The 16,747-nt window shown below is 47.8% G+C and overlaps 1 protein-coding gene across 1 annotated transcript in view; it reads right to left on the bottom strand.

Annotated features, from left to right (window-relative positions):
- MCF2L2 (MCF.2 cell line derived transforming sequence-like 2) overlaps positions 1–16,747 on the bottom strand; it is a 227,558-nt gene that overhangs the window by 41,750 nt on the left and 169,061 nt on the right. The window contains exons 18-20 of the mRNA XM_029911105.1: positions 14,315–14,384; positions 1,052–1,144; positions 386–478 (exon numbers count right to left, since the gene is read on the bottom strand). Coding sequence (XP_029766965.1) covers positions 386–478; positions 1,052–1,144; positions 14,315–14,384 — 256 coding nt within the window. The remainder of the gene's footprint in view (positions 1–385; positions 479–1,051; positions 1,145–14,314; positions 14,385–16,747) is intronic.

Below are 16,747 nucleotides of genomic sequence, written 5' to 3' on the forward strand. Positions count from 1 at the left end.
CCCCCCTTCAGGTAGTTGAAGGCTGCTATCAAATCCCCCCTCATTCTTCTCTTCTGGAGACTAAACAATCCCAGTTCCCTCAGCCTCTCCTCATAAGTCATGCGCTCCAGACCCCTAATCATTTTTGTTGCCCTCCGCTGGACTCTTTCCAATTTTTCCACATCCTTCTTGTAGTGTGGGGCCCAAAACTGGACACAGTACTCCAGATGAGGCCTCACCAATGTCGAATAAAGGGGAACGATCATGTCCCTCGATCTGCTGGCAATGCCCCTACTTATACAGCCCAAAATGCCGTTAGCCTTCTTGGCAACAAGAGCACACTGTGTCAAAAGTGCAACAACAATCAATTGCCTCATCACAAAGAATGTCCTTTAGATTTATTTACCTTTAAAAGCAACTGGTACTTTGTGATCCTTTGGACTGGCTTTAAGAGATAAGCATCTAATGAAAGTTTATGATCCAGTTTACGCTGGCATTCCTGTAAGAGACAAAAGAGGAGGAAATCATACTACAACTCTTAGAAATAGAACAGGGGTACAAAGCCTGGAACTAAGGTTTAAGATCATTTGAGATTGAAATATCTGTTGATTCAACAAGACATATACTCTGTTCCTTGCACACCAGATTTCACTAGCCAATTTACAAAGGGACTTTCCCAGCTGTTCTGTGTACAATACAAACATCTCTTAATGAGAGCCAAGGTCTGGATTCAGATTAGATGGTGTTGAAATCCTGCAAGATCTTCTTGAGAGATTTCAATCAACCTGGTTCTGTGAAAGAGGTCCCTTCTGGTACTAGATCTGACCTGGAACCAAAACTGAAGAGACAGGTTCATATCCAGGAATTCCATCTACCAGTCTACTGAGTCTCTGATACACTATTCATTAACATGGTTGTCAAGTGCCTCCCAGAATTATAAAGTGTACACATAAATATATTTTCCTCTATAACTTTTTTTAAATGGACATGAATACAGAAACTTTCTAAAGAGAGATGGATGGGAAAAGTGGCTCTAACAGATTTGCATTGCCAGTTTGTAAATAAACTCTACCTGAAAGAAGAGGCTATCTCCACATTGTCTCCAGAGGGCTTCAGATCTTAGCTTGTTCTGACAGTATTTTTCATATACTTGGAGATCCTCTTTCTGCAACAAAAAGAAAAGCTTAAGTAACTCAGGAGGAAATAATTCATTGAACGTTGATCATTAACCAGATCTCCTCTACATCTTCTATTCCAAATACATGCGATCAAACCAGATCCTGGTAATAAGTCTTTATGGAAAAACCTATTGTATAAACTATTTTTACTCTTTCAAAGTTCATTACACTACTAAGATTAGCTTGGGTAGATTGCTTGGGAACCGGAAGCTACAGCATAAGGGGCTAGGCGTGTGAGTGCTTAGAATAGAGGGCCAGGAGTTGAAAACTGTCAGTTCAACTCCTGGCTCTAGCACAGTCAGACTATGTGTGACTTTGGGCAAGCCAACCAGGTCCACATTTTCTCAAGTGGCCACTAAATTTGGCTTCCTCAATTTTTGGGTTCTGACCCTGAGACAGCTGACACATGAGCATCCACAGCTCCCATTGACTTCACCTGTGAAGAAACTGACCCTGTGAGTCTCACATTGGGCACCAAAACTGCCTCTCGTGAGTGGACGTTTCTGAAAACGCTGCCTTGAATTCATGAACGTTTGTGGCGTGCTTTGAGATCTTTGGAAGTGCAAGTATTACCATTATTTGATACAAACCTAACAATCTTGGCCAAGATTTTCAAAAGCAACTAGTAATTTTGGGTGTCTCTGTTTTTGGATCCTTAACTTGACGCACCAGATTATTAGAGAGCAGGTGTTCAGTACTTTCTGAAAAATTAGGCTGCCTTATGTTCTCTCAAATGGGGCATCCAAAACCACCGCACACTTTTGAAAATCTTGACCAACTTTTCTATAAGTCCCTAAAAGGGAATTACCATGATCTGAGAGACAAGCTAAAAAATGAACTAAGCAGCAACATCTGAACACTGCAGGAAATCTAATAGAGTTTAGTTTAAATCCACAAGGGGGCTTTTCTTATCAAGAAACTTTTCCCGAAGCAGCCTTCAGAATTCTCTACCCTGAATGGTGCTGGAAGAATCCATCCTTCTGGGATTCAAGGGGGGAAAAGATGGATAATTACATGGACAGCAATGTTATTTTGCGTTATACAGGGGATTAGATAATCAGTAATGCAAATTCATATACACAATGCACGTAGTTCAATGGACTGGCACATAATAATACTTAGTATTTATCTAGGGCTTTACATACTCAAAACATTACAGGGCCCAATCCTGCTCTCAATATCGTCAGTGGCAGGCCCCTACTAAGCTCAATGAGGTAGGTAATTCTTTCCCAATACCACACAGGCCAGGTCTACATGACAAACTTTTGCCGTCGGAAGTTACGTTTGCATAAAACAATTGCAGTTAGTATATCATTTGTGAGCATGCAAACTTGGCTCCTTGGGTCAGCGCTGCGCATATTCACCAGGAGAGCTTATTTCGATGCACAGCGTAGCGCACCATAGGTAGGTGTCCCAGTGTGCAACTCTGCACCATCCAGCACTCTGTCATTTGGAAAGTTTGAGCAATGCATTGTGGGGCAGAAACAAGTCACGCAGGGGTGATTCGGACTGCAGAGTCAAGTTCCCACCTTGCAAACTTTCTCTATCCCATAATACCGTCTCTACCCCATAATTTTTGCTCCTAATGTTAAGATCCCATAAACCCTTGCGGGACTGGTCACTGTCTGCCATCTCCAACCAGTGTGGATTAGTCACTGAGCCCATGCCCAGCGGCCCTGGAAAAAATCCGCCACCAGGTGGTGGCAGCCTGGAGCCCCGGCCGCCACGTGAGTGGGGCAGGGGAAGCCCCCATGCCCTGACCCCACTCCCTGGCAGCAAAGCAAGGCAGGAAGAGGCAGGGTGGAGCAGGGGCGGGAAGAAGAGGGGTGGGAGCTTGGGGGAAAGGGATGGAATGAGGGTGGGGCCTGGGGCAGAGTGGGGGTCAAACACCCTCTGGGAACAGAGGAAGTCTGTGCCTATGTGCGGGGCGACAGGGGAAGCCCCTGCACCTGACCCTGCTCTCCAATAGAAGCGCCGGGCGGGCACAGCAGGAGGAGCCCCAGCGCCCCAGCCCTGGTCCGCCGCAGAAGTGCAGGGTGGGGGGGAGGGGGTGGTGGAAGCCCCAGCATCCGGACCCCCGCTGTGGCCCTGGGACTGGAGGAGCTCTCACTCCCCACATGCCCCGGGGTCATGGTGCACGGACAGAGCTTCTCTGGTCTTGGGGCCGAAGTGTGGGGGCAGAAAGGAGCAAAAGGGGTTGCGGGGCAGCAGTGGAGGGGCAGGATGGGGGGGCTGGGTGGAATGGGGTGGGCACCAGGGAAGGGGCAGAAAGGGGTGGGGCTCTGGGCGGGGCCACAGGTGGAAAGGGTGGAGTGGGGGCGGGGTCGCAGGCGGATGGGTTGGGGAGGGGCCCCAAGGCCAGAGGAAATCTTAATCCGTGGCTCCGCCTCCATCTCTAACAGAAGCTTGGAGCCTGCAGAGCTCTGCATTATTGTCATGAGCATTGCAAGTACAGGGTGCACAGTCCTGCAGTATTTGCAGGCTGCAAGAACCACCAGATCAGTGGGGAACATGACGATTTCCTGAAGGGCAGATTGCTGTGGGACCTAGTGAGAACCAATACAAGGTTGTTAGTGGTGCTCACAGAGCAGCTGCAAATGGTGGAGCACCACTTCTGGGCCCAAGAATAAGCACTGACAAATGGGACCACATCATAACGCAGGCTTGGGATGACGAGCAGTGGCTGAGGAACTTTCAGATGGACACGGCCACATTCCTGGATCTGTGTGCCAAGCTCGCTCCAGCCAACCAGTGTAGGGACACCAAAATGAGAGCTGCACTGACAGTGGAGAAGCAAGTGGCGATCACACCATGGAAACTTGCAACACCGGATTGCTTCCTATCAATGAGAAATCATTTTGGAGTTGGAAAATCCACTGTGGGGGGCCATTGTCATGCAAGCGTGCTCTGTAATCATCCGCTGCTCTGAAGGACTGCAATTCTCAGCAACATGCAGGACAGATTTGCAGCAATGGGGTTCCCAAACTGCGGTGGAGCAATAGACGGCATGCATGTCCCTATTTTGGCACCAGCATACCTTCCCACAGAGTACATCCAAGAGAAAGGACTACTTTGCTATGGTTATGCAAGCGTCGGTGCTCTATGGGATGGTGGAGAGGTCTCCTCTAAGTACAGCACATCGCTCTTTGTTAAAGCAGCAGGTCTGCAGCTCAGCACCGGAATGACTTCTGATATGCCTGCCGCAGTTCCTTCACTTTCACGCAGTACTGCCACTGATCCCTGTGGCACCCCTTCTCCTGCATCTCCCGGGCAATCTGCTTGTAGATGTCCTCATTTCTCTGGCTGGTCCGTAGCTGGGCTTGCAGAGCCTCACCTCTCCACAGGCCCAGGAGATCCAATATCTCCTGCCTACCTACTCCAGGCCAGAGCGCATCTGGAGTGTGCAACCGGCATGGCCAGCTGGGCAGTTGTGCACAACCGTGGAGAGCAGCTAGGTGCTTGCCAATATGGACAATCAGGAAAAGGTATTTCAAAAATTCAGAGTTTTAAAGGTGGGGGGGCTTCTGGTCTCCATGACCCCTAGTCAGTGGAGTTCACAACTGTGACCAGAGCAGTCAGTACAGGGCATTGTAGGACAATGGCTGGAGTACTGTTAGGGTCAACATAGGTCACTCATTGTCTACATCCATACTGCATTGACCTCAGTACATGGCCCATGGCTCCAGAATGCTCGGGGAGGTGCTGTTACTATGTCAGTGTAATGGAGAGCCATGGTCCAGAGATGGGAGACAAATTTAAGTGTAAACACATGCACAACAAAGTCAATGCAAGGCGGCTTACGTCGACCTCACTTTGTAGTGTAGACCAGACTACTGTGAATCAGGGCAGACACAGGAGTAAAATGCAGGAATTCCTGGCTCTCTGTCCTGTACTTAGTCCACTAGACAATGCTGCCTCTTTGGGGTTGGCAAGGAATTTCTCTCCAAGGAATAGTTTTTGGCAGGGATGTTGTGGGATTGTCACCGTTTAAGCTGGGATCACCCATTAGGATCAGATACAAAGGGGATGGGAGAGGACAAGGGAAGGCCAATGCCACCCTTCACTACGTTTCTATGATTATGCAATTGCAACCAAAGCAATATTAGTGGTGCAATTTCAAAGTGAGGTGCAAACTTTCCTTTGCCTGAATGGTATTGTTTACGAATGTTGCCATGGAGGGAAAGTGGCAGTGGGTAGAGAACACAGAACTGAAAGGAATCAGAAAGGGTAATCAAGCATGACTACTTGCCCCTTGCCTAAAGAAAACAGATACGCTTCAGTGAGAGAGACGGTGATGGTCAATTCAAAAGCAGCAGCAGAGGGACACACAAACAAAACAAAACTGTTCAAACTGGAGAAAGAAGGGAAAGCAATCATTAACCTATCAGTCACTTGCCCTGATGTAGCAGCCCTCTGTGTAAACATCACACACAGCGCTGCACAAATCAAGGGGACACCAGCTCAGACAAATGTTCTGTGTCCTTAAAGCTAGCCTTTCATTATGGCAAGGACTGAGAGTCGCATAGTCAGAAACAGGATTCCACAGAGGAATAATTAGGGCTATCGATGCAGAGCCAGATCTTGAACATCTCAAAGTTCAGGAATGTTCAGCTCCAGGATTTCCAACTCTAGATCTGCCTGTATATTTAAATCATGCTCAGGGCCGGAGCAAGGATATTTTGCGCCCTAGGCGAAACTTCCACCTTGCGTCCCCCCTCCCTCTCCCCCCGGAGCATCGCTTATTATAAACCTTCAAAAATGAATACTGCATAATGTGGCATTGTTCATTAGAATTAATACACGTTTGGCTTGAAAATTTATTAATTTCATTATTTAGGCTACATATCTAGTCTACATATCTATCTGCCATGAGGCTGCATCAACTGAAAATGAAAAAAAATGAAATTTTATTCCTATCCGTTCTTTTTCTTGTTCACTATTAAAAGTAAAGGATAGAGAATACACGTCACTTACTAACTATGAGTCACTATTTGAATTTCATCAACTGCTTGATGTAAACATTGATTAAGAGATCAAGATGACTTTTCCTTAAAAGTAAGCAATGTTGATTGTAATCGGAAATACACCCTTTTTAGTTACGTTCCTTCCTTCATTCTTTCATATCAAAATCTACTACATTTTATTCTACCTTTAGAATATCCAATTATTGTTATTAATAAAATTTATAAAATTAGAATGGCGGCTACTCCGTCATACAACAACAGCTGACAATATCAATATGACAGATTTCAACAACCTACACACACATATTCACACATGATAAACATATACACTCAAATACTTAATATACACACACAACTGACACAAAGCATTAGCAAAATGATACAGCAGCAATTACCAGAGTCTTAGATCTGAAACAACTCAACAAAAATAGTTAGCCTCAGTCGACAACCTCCGAAAACTAGTAAATTTAGCATTATAAACAGCCTGTCAGCCTGTGCCTGCAATGCAGAGCTGGCATCGGTAGGGTTACCATATTTGGATACAATATGATTGTCAGAGAGAGAGGACTTGGCCCATGAAACAATAACTGTATTAAGATGCGGCCTGTGAAAAAGTTTGAGAAACCTTGACTTAAATTTCTTTGGTGACATGATGTAATATTCAGTATTGCCAACCTCAAACATTCAGAACTCATGAGTTGGGCCCCCACAAAAATCACTCCATATCTGACCTATCAGTCCTCATCCTCATCCAGGAGCCGCAGAGCCCGAGCGCGGCGAGGGGGAAGCCAGGGGGCACACGGGGGCCGCTGCCCACATGCATCGGCTGCAGGAGCCCCTGGGGGGGACACCAGGCCGCAGCCCAGGCAGGCGCGCCCCCCGGGTTCCCCCTCACCGCGCTCGGGTTCTGCGGCTCCCAGAGCAGGCTCAGGGCCCCACGCCCCGGCGGAGGTTCACATGCCTGGGAGCCACAGAGCCCGAGCGCGGCGAGGGAGGAGCCGGGGGGTGCACGGGGGCCGCACCCGCATGCATCTGCTGCAGCCTGCAGGAGCCCCTGGGGGGGGGGGCGCCGGGCCACGGCCTAGGCAGGAGGGGTGGGGGGCGTGGCTGCTCCCCGCTAGCGGCGCCGCCGCCTTTGCAGGACTGCTGCCCCCCGTGCCACACCAGCTCCTCCATGGCTGGGGCTTGCTGCCCCCGCACAGGGCCGCACGGGGGGGGGGGAAGGGGGGCAATTTGCCCCAGGCCCCGCAGGGGCCCCCACGAGAATGTAGTATTCTATAGTATTGCAACTTTTTTTTTATGGAAGGGGCCCCCAAAATTGCTTTGCCCCAGGCCCCCTGAATCCTCTGGGCGGCCCTGCCCCTGCAAGCTGACTCTCTGGCTCTCTGGTGCCTCCGGAAGGCAGCTCCTCTCTGCCGAGCCAGGGCACCACTTTTTGGCGCCCCCAACCACTTGGCGCCCTAGGCGACCGCCTAGTTCATCTAGTGGTTGTACCGGCCCTGATCATGCTCACCACTGTTGTGTCTATAAGCCTTTGCTCTTCTACGGTGCTTCCTATACAAGGATTTCAAAACATTCTTTAGATTTAGTGTGTTCAGGGCACATATGCACAACTCCAGTTAACTTTATTGGCAGCTGAATGAGTGCCTGTATGTGAGGTAGGAATTTGGTCCTTAATGTAGCACTCATGGGTTCCCTGAGGTTCAGGAGCTGACACAAACCTTTCAAACAACTTCATTTTCTATGTGCTTCTTCTCCCAGATAAGATGACCAAGTGCTTACTGCAACTGCTGGTTCCTCTTAAATGCTCCTCTTTCTAGGGTTGGTAATACCGTCAGTAAGGACATAGTCATGCCAGGTTCTGGGCATCTCCTGCAAAGAGCTGATCGCCCTCCATTCCCACTTGATCTTCCCAGGGTCAGGCTCTAAGGATTCACCTACACCGGGGTGGGCAAACTTTTTGGCCTGAGGGCCCCATTGGGGTTGCAAAACTGGATGGAGGGCCGGGTAGGGAAGGCTGTGCCTCCCCAAACAGCCTGCTCCCCCATCCGCCCCCTCCCACTTCCTGCCCCCTGACTGCCCCCCTCAGAACCCCCCTCCCATCCAACCCCACCGCTCCTTGTCCCCTAACTGCCCCCTCCCGGGACCCCCGCCCCTAACCGCCCCCTGGGACCCCACCCCCATCCAACCTCCCAGTTCCCTGACTGCCCCAACCCCATCCACACCCCTGCCCCCTGACAGGCCCCCTGGGACCTCACACCTATCCAACCCACCCCATTCCCCGTCCCCTGACCCCCATCCACACCCCTGCCCCCTGACAGGCCCCCTGGAACCCCACGCCTATCCAACCCCCCCCCATTCCCCGTCCCCTGACCCCTATCCACACCCCCGCCCCCTGACAGGCCCCCTGGAACCCCATGCCTATCCAACCACCCCTGTTCCCCGTCCCCTGACCGCCCCACTCAGAACCTCTGCCCCCTCCAACCACTCCCTGTCCCCTGACTGCCCCCGGGGTCCCCTCCCCTTATACAACCCCCCAGCCCCGGCCCACTTACCACGCCAAGCAGAGCATGCAGAGCAGCATGTCTGGCTGCAGCGCCAGCCGGGGCCAGACACGCTGCCGCTCTGCTTGGCAGGAGCGCGCAGTTCTGCCGCCCAGAGCGCTGCCTGCGCGGCGGTGTGACGCTACAGGGGAGGGGCTGGGGACTAGCCTCCCTGGGCAGGAGCTCAGGGGCCAGGCAGGACGGTCCCGCGGGCCGCAGTTTGCCCACTCCTGACCTACAGTAAAGCTTTTAACCATGTGTCTGTAACGAAGTAGTGGCATGGCTGGCACTAAACATGTGTCCACACATGGTTACCACGCAGTAGTAACAACAGCAGTTCACTGTGTTTCACCCCTTCCAGAGGTTCTGGCTGTCACATGATTGATGGATGGCTTACACCCTTTTGTTTTTGGGTTTTTCTGCAGTACAGACAGAGCACTCACCGTATCTGTGGCTTGGGAATCCCTCCATCCTCCCAGCTCTCTTTATGGTAGGACATCTATCATGATAAGAAAACCCTTACCCATTAGAGGAATCCCACTGACTTTAATAGCGTCCACTGTCCCACGTGTTATTGATACTGCTCTGTGGGATCAATCTAATCCAGCAAAGCACTCCAGTACATGCTTAACTCTAAGCATTTGATTATCCCCATCCCAGACTTAAAATTAAGCACATATTGAAATGGTTTGCTAGGTCAGGGTCAGAGTGATCAGCACCGGAAAGGTGCATGGCTCTGGGGAATTCTATCTATACTGTGGGACCACGTTTCCCAGAATGCATTGATGCAAATGCAGCCGGGCAGTGGCTGCACAAACACCTTTGTGACGGCAGAAAGGCAGTTGTGTGGACACAAACTCAGCTGTGTTACTCGTGACCCAAGTTACAAGGTGATCAAGCCTTTAGCCAGTTACAAAATCAGGTTAAAAGTTGTCATGTGATCAGACCAGGCCACAGGGAGCATGCGTAAAACAGTGCCAGTCAAAAAAACACCCACAACAGGCTTAGGGTGACCAGATGTCCCGATTTTATAGGGACAGTCCCGATTTTTGGGTCTTTTTCTTATATAGGATCCTATTACCCCCCACCCCCGTCCTGATTTTTCACACTTGCTGTCTGGTCACCCTAGCTGTATTCTAATCATACGCTCATTGGGCTTGATCTGCTACTGTTTGGCTCCCGCTGGAGCTCCACTCCTCCTAGTGGAGCTTCACCAGCGTAAAGCTGGAATAAGTCGCTGGTGAATCAGCACGTTGTTTGCTGCACATGGACTATGAACAATCTAAATAATCTGCAATCAACATTTTATGATCAGCACCTATTGTGTTTTATTTGTCTGTAAAATGCCATGACAGTGTCATATAAGTATGATTTCAGCGGGAATAAAGAATAGTAGCTGGCACGTTGACCAAATCTAATGAACTCTTTACTTGATTGAAACCTCAGTTCTATTACATACACTAGCTGCCCATAATTTGGGCCCCAGTCCTGCTCCCTTTGAAGGCATTGTGAGTTTTCCCATTGATTTCAGTAGGCGCAGAATCAGACCTATGTATTGTTTCACATATGGCTAAGAACAAGGTTTGTTTCCACTCAGAAGGAGCTTCTCCTTCAATAGCAGCCCTTTTGAATTTTACCCTGTGCCAAAGCAAACACGGCTGTAACTACAGGAGCAAGCCAGAAGCCTTTTCTCAGTGAGAAGAAGCAGAAAGCTGCCAAATCACAGGGAACACAAACACACAGCCATGTTTCTGTGTGCGCCTCTCCCGGCGGGCACAGACCAATTTTCTTGGAGCTGCTGTGGCTCTTTCTAAAAACAGCCCAACACCACGGAAAGTCCTTGAATCAGAAGAGTTATTGTGTCAGAAAGGAGATCCCAGGGTGAGGATTTTGCTCTTAGTGAGGGATTTTAATTATGAGGTGAAGAAAAAGTCTGATCTGACCTCTTATTCAATAGATTGTTTTAATGATTTATTTGATTGGTTCATAGAAGCTGACAGATAGAAGAGACAAAGGGTCTGATTTTCTTTTCACTTTACACCAATTACACCCAGGTAACCCCATTAACATCACTGGTTTATGCTGGTGTATGTGAGAGGGGAATCAAGCCCAAAGTCTTGTTGCTCACAGAGAAGGGCCCCAAGCTGCAAAATTTAAATCCAGATTTTGCGGTTTGTGGCTCTTCAGACCAGAGCTTTCGCTCTGGCCCATTGTAAAGACAAGGGGCATTTGCAAAATTTGGATCCTTTGTTGGTTTTTGAACACCTCAAAGTTCTCGCCTATTTGGACCTGAGGTTTGCATTAGTCCCATCTCTGATATCGACCTCAGTAGGAGTTTTGCCCAGTTAAGATCCAGACTAACACAGCTACCCCTCTGATACTTGCCCAGTTAAGGACCTCAATCTGCCCCTTACAATATAGATTGTTTTATGCTTTAGCGGCTGTTTTCATTCATTACAATTAACACTGACTATAAGAAGTAGCTTAGAAAAACAGATATTTTATTGATTTTTATTACTAAAACCCTTTGGACCTGAATATTTGTCATGAATCCAATAGTGAAGGGCCTACTTAACTTCATTTAATTATAATTAGGGTCTAATTATAGAAGTATAATAGTCCCATTAGTACTATTCCCCTCATCCCAAACAACTTTATAAATTATGGGCCTGCTTTTTAGAAGTGTTGAGTACCCACAATTCCAGTTGAAGTCTTTGGGAGCAGAGCATGCTCAGCACCTTTGAAAATTAAGATATGTATGTTTCACCCACACAGATATCTATATAGTCCTTAAGACAGGAATTCCTTCATGTACCATGGAAATGCAGCCATCCCTGGGGTGGGATGCAACAGACTATCAGACAGCTGGATGATATTAGAACAATGGGAGAAGGAAAGGTTATGACCAAAGATGGTAGGACAAATCTCATCTCTTATGAAAAGTGGTGTGGGATCTTTAATGGTTACTTAGAGCAGACAAGAGCTTGGCTTTTAACCTCCCAATCAAAAGAACCAATCAGAGTAAACTGCAGGGAACTAAATCTGGGTACAGTTTTGCAAACCCTTACTCATGAGAGTAATTCCATTGTCTTTAATGGAAATACTTTAAATGAATCAGCATTACTCACGTGCGTAAATGATTGCACAATTGGGCCCTTTATCCCAGAAGGATAGAAGGCTAAATCAGCTCTTAGAATTTGAACCTGTAGCTCTTGAAAGTCCAGCTAGTCTAAAAGCAACGTCTAACACATGATGCTAATTTTCCCAATATAGCCTGTAGAAAACTGGTCCCAGAAAAGAGAACTGCTTTGAAAGGCAAAATCTTGTCATGGTTTTCAACTCCTTTTTCTTGGTCAAACCCTCTATTTTTAATAAACTAACATGTTTTAAGACCAGCGTGTCTTAATCACGTTAACTACTTTTTAATTTCCTTGGAGTAGAAGGCAGGCTGTTTTCCCACAAACATAATTCCTGATTACTGTGTAGGGCCATGCACGTCAGCCTTAAATATTCAGTAAACAGCAGTTAGTGGCTTGTTAAAGAAAAATTAACAGCCAGATGGCTTTAGGAACATCAATAATTCATGACACACGGTTTTGCCTGACAGACCCCAATAACCAAGGAAATGGAAAACTCAACTGACAACGTTGTGACACAGAACTGCGGAGCGTGTTACAATCTTTTGTGGTTAATAGATGCCAGTTACTTTCACAAGCTTCCTAGTCTGAACACAACACCTTGGTTTTGTGAGTTGGCCAGAGCAAGAAAGTATTCAGGAGGAAACCGGCAAAGCAGCTTTTTGGAATAAGTGCACTGCAAGCACCACCAGCTTCTGACGTGTCACAACCATAAGGCTGTGCTGAATGAGGCAGGACTTGGGAAAGCTGGCAGGGGAGCCAGAATTACAGGTGGTTACCCACAAGGAGCCATTTTCTTAACTTGCTCTGCACTTTAGTGTGTACATCAAGCAAAGGCAGACGTGGCTATCTGCATGCTGGGCTGCCCAGTGCAGAGAAACAGCACTGCCTGGTAACCTTGGACTTTCCAGTGAGTGGGGCTCACTCCACAGGCTTAAACGATCAGTTACCACCGCAATACAAAAGTACAGGAGACCCATGCTGATAGGTAGATTCCTTGTTTATTCAGCTGGAATATTGTGTACCGTTCTGGTCACCCGTGTTCAAGAAAGATTAATTCAAACTGGAACAGACGCAGAGAAGGGCTAGTGGGATGATCAAGGCAATGGAGAGCCTATGCATATGTCTACTCTGCAATTAAAAATCTGTGCCAGCTGACTCGGCTCATGGGGCTTGGGCTATGGGGCTGTTTCACTGTAGTGTAGACTTCCGAGCTTGGGCTGGAGGCCAGGCTCTAGGACCCTGCATGGTAGGAGGATCCCAGATCTCGGGCTGCAGCCTGAGCTGTAATGTCTACACTGCAATTAAACAGTTCCGTAGCCCAATCCCTGTGAGCCCGAGTCAGCTGGCATGGGCCAGCCACATCAGGGCCGGCTCCAGGCACCAGCTTGCCAAGCAGGTGCTTGGGGCGGCCTCTCTGGAGAGGGGCGGCACGTCCAGCTATTCGGCGGCAATTCGGCGGACGGTCCCTCACTCCCGCTCGGAGCGAAGGACCTCCCGGCGAATTGCCGCCGCAGATCGCGATCGCGGCTTTTTTTTTTTTTTTTGCCGCTTGGGGCGGCAAAAACCCTGGAGCCGGCCCTGGCCACATGTTTTTAATTGCAGTGTAGACATAGCTTGGTTAGCCTAGCAAAACAAAGGCTGAGAGGGGCTATGATTGCTCTCTGTAAGTACATCAGTGGGTTAAACAGCAGGGAGGGTGAAGAGCTATTTAAGCTAAAGGACAATGTTGGCACAAGAACAAATGGGGATAAAGTCATCATGAATAAAATTAGAAGGAGGTTTCTAACCCTCCGAGGAGAGAGGTTCTGGAATAGCTTCCCAATAGGAGTAGTGGGAGCAAATAACCTAAGTAGCTTGATAAATTTATGAATGGGATTATAGGATGGGGTTTTCCTCTGATAACAGGGGACTGGACTCTGTGACCCAAGAGGTCTCTTCCAGTCCTACGTTCCTAAGGATTGCCGAATTCTGTGAATAAGTAAGAACCCAATCTCATGCAAATTAGTGGTAAAACTCCCATTGACTTCAAAGGGAGCAAGCCACAGAGGATACAGTTCCACTGCCTCAGGGAGGAGGCAGGATTCCAGGGGTGGCCCTCGGAGGCTGAGCTTCCTGTACCCGGTGGAGCTCAACATCTTTGAGCTTGATGGGATAGGGCCTGGGTGGAGCCAGAGGATCTGCTGCTGAGCCATTCTCTTGCCTGTGGTGGGGCTGTGTTTGGGGTGCACAAGGCTACTGTGACCACGGAGTTGCCTGGGGCCAGGGTCAAGATCCCTTCCTGTCACTAAGGCAACCAAAAGGCTCCAATTCAAAAATCTACATTAATTAACAGCATCAATCTTTTCTAGACCCAATCCAGCAGCATTTACTCATGTGAGCGTGCCTCGTTCACACAAGCAGTCCCATGGATGCGAATGGGATGATTCAGGTGAGTGTGGGCCAAGCCACTTGTGTAAGCAACTGCTGTAGGACCAGACTCTCGGTTTTATACAAACCCACTGTTTACTTACTCTTTTTAAAAAGCACCGGCCAAGAAGCTCAGGGTTCTCAATGCAATTTTCCAGCTCCTTAAGGAAAATTCTGAGAGGGAGAGAGGAAAGGCATTTCCAAGAGATCAATACATTTACACAATGTGGGGGATATGACACTCTGGAACCCCCATATTCACCACTGTGATATGATTATATGTTTTGTTCAAAGTATGCCCTTGTGAGGTAAAGTCATGATTTGCTGAAACTCATTGTTCTGTCAACATAAGTATATCACCATTGTACATAAAGTTATAAGATTTTGCTATATGGTTGTTACTGGAATATGTTGTGTGTCTGGGAGACATCCACAGCTAGCTCTCCAATGGCAACAAGGGAGGTGGCTCACACTCAGATAGGTGTTAAGCGACCATCGCCAGCCATTGACCAGCAGCGGAATTGTAAACAAGAGATTTACAATTCAATAAGAAACAGTTGCTCAAGCGCTACACAATGGGGATTGCTTAACACCGTAGGTATCAGGACATGTGATGCCTGACTCCATGTTTAAGCCAGTATTTTTCTCGGCACATGAACTGAGTATAAAATAAGAGGCAGTGGCATCATGAGCCCACCTCTCTCCTCGCCCACCTATTCTGAAGGCAACAAGAACGTTTGGAAGAAAAGACTTCGAACTGGGGAGATTGGTCCCAGGCTGAGCAGGGAATTCAGCCTGTGTATTAAGAACTGTGAACCGCTTACAACACCTAGTGGGGTGAAAAAAACTGCTTGATTCCCAATCTTGCTTAGTCTGATAAAGTTTGGGATTTAGACTGTGATTTTACCTTCTATTTCTTATGTAACCAATTCTGTCCTCTACGCCTCACACTTATAAGCACGTAAAAATCTACCTTTCTGTAGTTAATAAACTAATTTTAATGTTTCAACTTTACCAGTGAGTTGGTCTAAAGTGCTTGGGGAATCTGCTCAGATTACAAAGGCTGGTGCATGTCCACTCTCCTTTGCGGAAGTGGCGAACTAATTAATGAGCTTGCATGGTTCAAGAGAAGGTCTTGAGCAGTGAAAGACGGTACATTTCTGGTGTGTAAGGCTGGGGGGATTTGTTGGTGTCTCCCTGTGTATAGTTCCTGAGTGGCTTAGAGAGCATTCACGCAATTTAGCTGTATGTTGTTGGCTGAGTGATCACAGCGCCTGGAGGGATTTGCTGCTTGTCCCTAGCACAGCGTTGCAAGAGACAGCCCAGGCTGGAGAGTTAAGGGGGCTCAGCCATCCCACAGGTCCAGGTTGTACCCGGGGGTCTGTCACAGGAGGCCCCATCTAAACCTAGAAATAGGTGCCTCGCAAGGGAGATTGCTGAAAAACCATGAGGTCCTTGATACAACTACTGGAGATATACATTATTGGGGGTGGAGCCCTTTGGAGAAATGGGGCCCTCTTCAGAGTTTGGTGTCTGAATCAGACAGTTGTTGGTCCATGCTAGTAATGGGGTTATGACCTGTCTGGGTCCCATAGCCATTGGGGGTCCATTTCCAGTTGGGTGGCCCAACCTTCTGCTTCTCAGTTGGTTCTGAAGGGATGTAGGAGCAGACAGGGAGAGGGCAAAAGGGTGCAGAGCACATGCAGTTGGACTCAGTAATACATCAGGGCCAAAATGCTGTATATGAAAGCAAGGGGTGGGAGTTTAGGGCCAGATCCAAAGCCCATTGAAGTCCGTGGGAATCTTTTCACTGACTTTGATAGACTGTAAATCAGGCCTTTAAGTGTGGGGAGAGACAAGGCTTAGGGGAAGGCTGAATGTCTCTTTCCTGCTTGAACCCCAGAAAGGGAAGAACTTTCATTTTAAAAAAGGATGGATAAAGCTGGAAAACAGAAGGACATTTATTGGAATAATTATTATACCTTGGAAAATGGGAGGGACTTTTCTTGTTTTGTTCAGCCAGTTGTTACACCTTACGCATGCCTCCTCTACACAAGGGAATTTTGAAATCCCTGCTGTTGCTAAGGTCAGTTCTGCTGCACTGGGATTAGCAACAGTAGGAAATTTTTAATACGTTTCCTCAATCTCCAGGAAGAACATCGAACATACTTTAATCTTGTCTATTAAATTAGGGTTTTCAGCACGCATTCAGCTGCACTGATTGCTGACAACAGATGTCAGCAACAGGTATACTTTCCAGTGTAAACAAGGATTTTGGAGGGGGCATCTTAGATGAACATTTGACAGATGTAAACACCTAGCAAGGAGTGCAACCAATCGGATTATAGCCACCAGTAATGGGAAGACATAAAGACAGGAAAAATTAAGCTGAATATTAGGGAAAATTTCCTGACAGCAGAGGAAAATGAGAGTCTTGTCTAATAAAAGGCTGCAGGATTTGGGTCCACAACATCTATTATGTTCCAAGGAAAGGGGTAAAAGACTTCTCACAAGGGACATTTAAAACCACTGAAGTT

The sequence above is a fragment of the Terrapene carolina genome, unplaced genomic scaffold (genome assembly GCF_002925995.2).
Source record: "Terrapene carolina triunguis isolate 2854851 unplaced genomic scaffold, T_m_triunguis-2.0 Scaffold88, whole genome shotgun sequence".
In the NCBI taxonomy this organism is placed as follows: Eukaryota; Metazoa; Chordata; order Testudines; family Emydidae; genus Terrapene; species Terrapene triunguis.